The 9,097-nt window shown below is 40.1% G+C and overlaps 1 protein-coding gene across 1 annotated transcript; it reads left to right on the top strand.

Moving 5' to 3' along the window:
• Positions 1 to 6,728: 6,728 nt before the first annotated feature.
• LOC110901799 lies at positions 6,729 to 8,348 on the top strand. The gene is made up of 2 exons (XM_022148579.1): positions 6,729 to 7,604; positions 7,686 to 8,348. The coding sequence occupies exons 1-2, from the start codon at positions 6,729 to 6,731 to the stop codon at positions 8,346 to 8,348; spliced, it is 1,539 nt and encodes a 512-aa protein (XP_022004271.1).
• Positions 8,349 to 9,097: the final 749 nt, after the last annotated feature.

The following is a 9,097-nucleotide window of genomic DNA, read 5'->3' as shown; positions in this document are numbered from 1 at the left end:
GAGGTGTGTGTGTTGATGATAAGGCAGCTGTATGGCTACTGACAGCAGTTTTTGTAACTACTGATGTATCAGCTGTTTGATTTGAAGAGTTTGTATCAACTGCTTTTGTAACTACTGATGTATCTTCTAGTTCAATATACAACCCATCATCAATTCCTTTCTTTTTCAACTTGATTTTCTCCCTCTTTTTGGCATTATCTGCAAGGGGTGTATCCATGAAGAAGATGGTAGATGGAACTTTTTCACCATGAGCAGTCTTTTGGATGCTGGCCTTTATAGCCTTGATATCTGCTTGAGTGTCTTTAAACCTTGATTCCACCATGTTGGTCAGCATTTGTACTTGAATAGCATGCTTTTTATCAGCCATGTGTTGCTGTTCTTCAAGCATTGGTTGGAAAATATTCCAAAGCTCATTTGCAGCAAATGCATGTTGTGCAGGTGCTTGAGCAGGAACAGCTGTAGCTTGTGCTTTCTGAGCTTTTAGAATCTCTTGCACCATATCTTTAATCTCAGCAACTGAACCTTCAAGTTTTTCAACTCTATCCGTCAATTCTTGATAATTTGAATCATCACCTACATTAGCAGGATCATCTGAATCCCCACCAGTGGTGGTTGTACCAATGTGTGACTTAGGAACTGAGTCCCAAAAATCATCCATTGATGCCCCTTTTTCTTGGTACTGGGGACTTCTTTCTTCAGCACTCGATAGACCTTTGATTGTACCGGTGGTTAAAATTAACTCACTGGTGGTTACCGATGTTGCCATGGAAGAAATTGCCTTCAAGGGAGTCCTATTAATGTAACAATTGTCCAACTGAAGATCTGTTGATCCATCAGTTGTAGTTGCTGCTCCACTTGAACTACCACCGAGAGTTACTTGTAACTCAGGGGGTGTAACCTCCTCAGCTGTTGCTGGGATAGCAGAGGTACAAGCATCAGACCCAGTCACTTGTGGAGGTATACTCACAGTAATGGGTGATAGAGAGGAACTGGTTTGCGTCTGTGCAATATCAACTGCATGCAACAGGGGTATTATTAATTGTGGCATTATGATTGGTGAGGGTATGGGTGTGGAAAGAGACATGTCCTTGGGATCATGACTGTGGAAAATGGATCCGAGTGGGTCCAGAGCTTCATATTGTGGGGTCCCTGTGCTTACAACCTGATCTTTTTGTGAGGATGCAGGAGGAGTTTTAGGCTGGGGTTGAGATCTTTCATCCAACTGCTGTGAGGAAGTAGCAGCAGTGGTTTCTTGTGACTTTTGTGTTGTCACTGGCATTGACTCTGGGATCTCATCTTCCAGAGTTGCCTTTGGTGTGGGTTTGGTGGGTTTTCTGAATATTTTCTTTTTGGTCTTTTTAGTGGTGGCAGATGTGGGTTTCAAAACAGTGGGTGTGCTGTTTTGATCACCTGGAGCAGTGGGCTCAGTAGAGGTTGCCTGAGGATCAGTGGCAGTTTCTAAAACCTGCTCAGGCACCTTTGCTTTTAACTTTATTGGTGCCATCATTCTTGAAAATGTTTCAATTGTTAAACAGTTTATTTTGAAAGAGACCTTTTTTCGGCAAATCTGCATCTTTCTCAACAAATTTTTGTTCAAAATAGTAGCTTAGAAATCTTGAAAAGAGCAGAAATGCCTTATTATCAACGTTTTTTACCAAATCATCAAATATTTCCTGGGAGTAATTATAGTTTTTATCGTTTAAAATTGCATACCCCAGGCATTGGATTTTTGTTGGTATTTCATTAAAAGACGTTGTTTTATTAGAGACACACATTAGTAGTGTGTGGAATAAAAATCTGGGTGCAGAAGGGAAGTAACCCTTTTGTAGGGTATCCCTATTCGGTTGTTCTGCATAGCCCCTGTTCATGAAATCCTTTTTCAACTCGTCTTTAGTAAATGAGGTTTTTCCTTTCAAATCATCGAGTTTAAAGATTTCAGAGATGGATTTTGGAGACATTTGTACCTTCTTACCCTGTATCGAGGAGTTGATGGCAGTGATGATATCTCCTTGTTTTTCAAGGGTGGCATTTTTCCAGAACTCTCTCTGGGTATCAAGGTAAATGGGAGCGTCTGCTGTTATCAAAGTTTTGTACTTTGACGCAGATAGGATGTCAATGATGGAGTCAAAGGTGTGGTTATCGGTAGGTTTTGTGAGTATACCCACATAGTTGTGTGGAGCTTTGTAGCGAATTTCCGTGGTTTCAGCGGCCATTTGAGTGGCATCTGCTGTGGTGGAGGAAGAAGATGGTTTTGATTTTGACTTCGATTTTGGTTTCGTCATTTTTGATGAAGAAGATCGAAGAAGGTTTTTGGAGTTATGAGAGGGAAACTGCTTTGTGAAGAGAATGTTTGGAATTCAATTCGACAGTAAAACCCTGTTTGGGTATAATCAGGGTTTTATTTAGGGAAAAGGTTAATGCTGATGTGGGAGCGGTTATAATGATCTGACGGCTAAAAACTGACCACGTGCCAACCCCTGATGTAATGGTAAATAATGGAGGACAGTTGTTTTGACAACTACTGATGGAACAATCATCAGTAGTTACAACGGTAATGAAATGAAACAGTGGATGTATCAGTGGATGTAACAATGATTTTAAACATCAGTGTTTTTGGAGAAGCAGAGGTTGACTATCAGCAGTGGACAGACTTTAGAGAGCAGGTGTTGAGACACAGCAGCATTTTGGGTACAACAGTGGTAGAAAATGAAATGAAGACTTTTATTGCAACAACTGATAGTGCAGCAGTGTTTTAACCTTTGACAAATAATGTTAGCATCTGCTTGTTCAGATGTAGAATTTGATTTTGTCTTATCCAACATTTGTTGAGCACCAGAGATGCTATTCTTAACAAAATACATTTTAGATGTACATTATCAAGATTAAATTGCCAGCAGTTGTCTACAGAAATTTTGTTCAAGGTTTTGCCAAATGTCCATTATTCCAGACAGTGGTTTAGCATCCCAGATGATGAAATCATTTCTACTAGAGCTGCTCATTTTGTGTCTAATTACTTGAACTAGAACATGAGTATCTTAGTAGTTAGAAATTAATTTGCAATCAATTTATGATCTGTGATAATCAAACTTGAGCTTAACATGACCTTGATATATGTGCCATTTCCTTTTGACCAGATTTAGGATAGTAATTTTACACAAAAACAAGTAAATTACATCCTGACCAGAGATGAACTTTTACTATCAAAAATGAGTAAAAATAATATATATCTGGTTTTATTAAGAAGAAAAACACCTTAGAAAAATTAAAGGAAGTTTTGAAAATCAACAAAAGGATCTAACAGCTTTATACATATGTTCATGATCATATCATTCTCAAGTTATTTTGACCATTGTTTGGGGTCATTTTCTTGTCAATTGATTGTAAATTCTTCTTTTAAGGACAATCACTGGAGATGCCGTAGTTACCTGAACAATTCCTAAATTGATGAAAGCACACAGTTGCATTCTGACCACTGTTTGCCCAATTTTGACCTCAGAAGTGTTTTATGCTTATACTCTTTTCCTTTTGGATTCAAAGGTTTTTGAGATAACCACACTTTGAGATTTGTTTATTTTTCCCTTTTTACCCTTCCCATTCATATGTATGGAAATACTCACTGAGAGGAAACTTAATCCAGAATCATTTTGAAGTAATGTTTTGAGAAATCTGGCCACATTTGTCCATGTTTTATTACCAGATCTCACATCACATATGATTAGGACATTTTTGACACCTTATTTTCTTAATGTGTTTTGACAAAGTTGTTTTGGTCCTATTGAGGATTCTCAACCTGCCTTTGAACACATAAGAATTTTGACTAAAGTTTTAATTCCCCCTTTCTTTGTTAGCAGAACACTAGTGTTTAGACGAACATAGGTTTAGCTGAACAGAGGTGCATACTTTAGTGTAAAATGTAAAAACATCGCAAATTTCGTAACAACAGTTGAAATCAATTTTGAAAATATCAAACGATCCCATAATTTAACAGATATTTTTCAGATCTGAAAACTATGAGTGACTTGTGCATGATATCACTTGTTGTGTGAAATTTGTGTGTCATATGACATCTTGGTTGTTTTACAGAGTTTCTGATTAACCATTTTGATCATGATTCACTTGTTACTCTGTTTTTCAACTGAATACAACCAACCACAGTATCAATGAATTGTGAGCTGAACTGTTATGTCAAATTGATTGTTAGATCGAATTTGACTGTCCAAGCTCTGATACCAATTGTTAGGATCGGAGGCTCTTATGATTGTGTTTGTTTGTGATGTTTAAACAAATCAAATAGATATAAACATTTTAAGTGCAGTGGAAATGGATAACCAACTTGTAAACACAATCAAAGAAGAATATAGTTTGATAAACAAGTGCTTTTCATTAAGTCGAAAGATTGAAATACAAAGCAAATGATTACAGCATGTCTACAGAACTAAACTCCCCCTCAGCCTGATAACCCAAGGTTGGTTGCTCAAGATGAAAGGATTGGACTGAAGAAGAAGAATCCACTCAGTCAATCAAATGTAACAGTACAGGGTACTGTTACATTTATAGGCAGTCCAAACCACTGAAGCATTTTGGCTGACGTCACCATGATAGTGACATCTAACGACCTAACAACCAATAAACACTGTTCTATACAAAGTACTGATATACAACATCTGATAATCAATATAATACAAACTTGAGATAACTACTGCTTCACGTTCCACTGTTATATCCTGAGCACTGATGTTGAACTTCAGTGCTTTCTTCAAAGGTGATCAGTCTTTGAGTGGGCAGTGCTTGAGTCTTCAGCAGTACTTAGAAAACAGCAGTAGATAGAGCAACAGTGTTTGTCTTCAGCAGTCTTATAGAGTATCATCAGTGTTTAGTTCATCAGTTGTTGTAGTGAGCAGCACTTAAGATTCATCAGCTGTCAGAATACCACTGTCAAGGGGAAAGCAAGGAGTAAACTGCTGCTTATTGATAGTCCACTGATGTGATCCGGTTTTGGCTTTACATTATCTGTTCCTCTGTTAGGGTTCAATCCCAACAAGCTGTGGTATACTCACCTGTAAGACTGAATATTGGGATCTGGATACGGGAGTATATACAAGATGTGGGACACACGGATAAGTTCAAGAGCTTAAAACATTAACATCCTATCTCGAAACAATTGAACTTTATGTGAAAATTAAGTGGATCAATATACTGACAATCTAGGTGAATTGTTTAGAACTTAAAATATAATCAAGCTTAACGGTGTTAGTGACATGTCTCATAAACTGATATGATTCTCTTACACGAACTCACAAAAATATTGTCTGTAAATATTTCATTTCTGCAGTGTTTTGAGTTTTCAATTGGTGTCAGTCTTTATCTTTACAAATAGTGTCAGTTACTTTCTTTCAGTAAAATCCAAAAAGATTTTGTGTGTGTTTTAGCATAAACTTTTGAAAATGTCAAAAAGATTTTCGACAACTGATGTGGGAAAGCTGATTTTCAAAATTCCGAGTGCTAAACATGATGACATTGTTGTGAGGGGGGTGTGCTTTATTTGTCAAAAACATGTTTAAATCAATAAGTGGTTCATCATGTGTGTGTGAATTGAGATAGTTGTTGTTGATGCATATGTTTATGAGAGGGAGTCATCTGATTATTTCAGACTGTTGGTGCTTTAAAATTGTTAAATCTAGAGAATTTACTTCTGCATTAAGAATGTGCAGGATTTGCCAGGTTTCGATCTTGGATCTAAAGACAAAGAGTCAGGTCACAATACCTAATGACTATGATTGAAGAAAGTCAAGTCTCAATCCTGAAAATTAAAGACTCTGCAGATAGATCTTGAGCCAGGTATCTGGAACCTGAAGAGCCAGACAATGATCTTGATGCAGATGTTGCTGAAGAACAAAGGAATGCCAACAAATCGTGAGGGGGAGTCTGAAGATATTCAAGTTTAGGGGAGTATGTTAATGAAGAAAGAGAGAAAGAAAAGCCCAGAGACTGATCAAGACTGAAGATGTGAAGACACAGCATTGTCGTGACTCGATAGTTGACTCGTCAACATCTGAGGGGGAGTCTGTTGGTGCACTACATCTGTCGACTTCGTCTTGTATCGAGTTTTACATTATATTGTATAGATTAGGGCATGATTTACGAGAAAATAGGAGATTATATGTGTTTAGTGAGCAGGTTTCGCTCATAGGGACATTAGGTGGAGGTTTCGCTTATATGGTCCTGTTGGTTTCGCTTATTTGTACAACTGAGGTTTCGCTCTTATGTACATGTCTCTTGGAACGAAACCTCAGCAACTATATATAGGAGTTCAGTCGAGCGAAACCATAAGGGATTGCCTTGTATTCCATACCGAAGTGCTGCCGGTGTGAAGAACTGCATGTAATCAAGTGTTAATCAATACAATTAGCTGTTTTAGTGAAGAATCAGCTATTTCTACCTTCGTTTCTTGTTATTCCGCACCTGAAACTTAGTTGAACACCTCTGAATGACTCAATCGGGTCAGATCATGATCCTACATTGTTACCCCATCGCAAAGGTCTCTGAGCACCCACACAACTCAGCAGGCCAATGCGTGGAACTTGCGTCCAGAAAAAGGACCTTTGCCAAACATCAGAAAGCCAAGCACGCATGACACGCGCGATACTTATGGTGAAACAGAAAGCAATTATGTGCAGAACTCCCATCCACAAAGAAAGCCAATACAAAGTCGTTTAGGCGCGCGCAACATGAATGCCGAATGGGATAGCTACAATGAGGAAGAAGATCCGACGTACAAAGGAGAAAGCATGGTATTCAGCAGATTACCACCAGAACATGAGTTGTACAAACCCCACAAGCGCGCGGGGTACAATCCAAAAGCAGAACATGACTACTCTTTGAGCTATCGCCCGGACGGCATGGCTGAAAACTCCAAGTTCATCAAAGAGATTGCAACAGCCGATATTGACAAAACAAAACTGCCACACAACGTGGGCAAATACAATAGCTTAACAGATCCTGACGATCACCTCCAAGTTTTCAATGGCGCAGGAGTAACAGGAGCCTGGAACTTACCAACTTGGTGTCATCTTTTTGCACAAACCTTTGTCGGCGCGGCGCGCGTCTGGTTTGATAGCTTACCAGCAGGGAGGATCAAGTCATGGATCGATTTTCGCGACAAGTTCCTCGCACATTTTTCTCAACAGCGCAGGCACACTAGAGATCCAGCTGATTGTTTGAATATATGGAGGAAAGATCACGAAAGCGTGGAAGATTTCATCACCAGATATAACAAAGAATGTTTGGAAATCGGAGACGTAGGCGAAAAGATGATGCGCGCACACTTTATGAGGGCAGTAAAGTGCAACGACTTGATTAAGCGATTGAAAGGCAGAGACGGAGGCCCCAAAGATTGGGAAACCTTCATCGAGGCAGCAAAAACAATTGCGCGCACTGACAAGCAGTTGACCGGTGATGACAACCGTCAATATAGTTACAACCACAATGATCGGCGCAACAAGAAAGGCAAAGGCCAACCATGGAAAACATCTGGTTACAGGGAAAGAAGCCCGGCAAGGGAAGACGCGCGCAACACGATCAACCAAATCGCCCATTGCAAAAAGGTAAAAAGAGAAAACAGAGAAAAACAGTGGACGCCCCTAACAAAGACACCTTCGGAAGTTCTGTGAACTGAGAACCATCAGTTCAAACCACCTCTACAATTGCGCAACAAGAGAGGTCAAGACCCAAATCTTTTCTGTGAATTCCACAAAGACACTGGTCACTTAACCGATGACTGCTTTAGCCTAAAGCAGGAGATAGAAAGAGCCCTAAGGGATGGAAGGCTCACACACCTGGTAGAAGGCGGGAAGCGCGATAATCATCAAATCCATAGAAGAGAAGAAGGGCCAGACAACAAAAGGCTGCGAAAGTTAGAAACTCACATGGTTCAAGGGGGTCCACGAAGGCCAAGAAAGAATTATAACAAGCGCACACAAGATGACTCATGGCGTGAAAGACAAGTTGTCTTCCCCATAGTAAGAGGAGGTCCAAGAGAGAGAAGGCCCATAGTCATATCTGGGGTAATCGGTCATTACCAAACCGACTACATTTTCATTGACCCAGGGAGCACCGCAGATATCATATACGAACAATGTTTCAATCAATTCGACCAAGAGGACAAGGCGCGCTTGGAACCAGTTGATTACCCAGTAACTGGTTTCTGCAACGAAGTCGTCTTTCCTCTCGGCCAGATATCATTTCCGGTGCTGCTCTCAGATGAAAGGAATTCAAGAACAGAAGAAGTTACGTTCATGGTGCTGCCTGCACATTCAAGACATGATATCCTTCTGGGCAGAGAATCCTAGGGAGATTTTAGTATGATTTACTCTGGACCACATTCAGCTGTTGGGTTCCCAACAGAGACAGGGGTAGCAATAATTTACGCAAGCAAAGAAGTCTTGGCAACAGATGAAATCAGGCCAGCAAAAGCGCACCGCATGCAGAAGCTGAAAAATGGGTGTTGAACAGCAAATATCCAGAACAAACGGTCACCTTAGGCCCTGTAATGTCTAATCTCACGTGCGCGGCGCTAAAAAAGTTGTTGTTTGAAAACATGGATGTGTTCGCCTGGACACCAGCTGACATGGTGGGTGTTCCACGGCACATAGCAGAACACAAATTAAACATCTCAAAGAGTGCAAAACCTGTGGTACATGCCAAACGTCACCTGGGAGACATAAAGCATGATGTTATGCAAGAGCAAGTTACGGAACTGTTGAATGCGGGTATCATCAGAGAAGTCCAATATCAAACTTGGGTGGCAAGCCCTGTAATGGTCCAAAAAGGAAACGGCAGCTAGAGAATGTGTGTGGATTACAAAGATCTAAACAAAGCATGCCCGCGCGACTGTTATGCTTTACCAGATATAGATGAGAAGATCGATTCGCTGGCAATATTCAGATGGAAATGTTTCCTTGACTGTTACAAAGGATACCATCAGGTCCAGATGGCCATCCAAGACGAAGACAAGACTGCATTCCGCACACCAACAGGGCTATACTGCTACACCAAAATGCCCTTTGGTTTAAAGAATGCAGGCGCAACTTATCAGAGA

The sequence above is a fragment of the Helianthus annuus genome, chromosome 7 (genome assembly GCF_002127325.2).
Source record: "Helianthus annuus cultivar XRQ/B chromosome 7, HanXRQr2.0-SUNRISE, whole genome shotgun sequence".
Lineage (NCBI taxonomy): Eukaryota > Viridiplantae > Streptophyta > Magnoliopsida > Asterales > Asteraceae > Helianthus > Helianthus annuus.
This window is presented reverse-complemented; position numbering and strand designations above follow the sequence as displayed.

Excerpts from the sequence above, each read along its gene's own strand:
- LOC110901799 (XM_022148579.1), top strand. The coding sequence starts at position 6,729 with ATGAATGCCGAATGGGATAGCTACAATGAGGAAGAAGATCCGACGTAC. Across the intron at positions 7,605-7,685 it reads AAATCGCCCATTGCAAAAAG|TTCAAACCACCTCTACAATT; the intron begins GTAAAAAGAGAA and ends GAGAACCATCAG.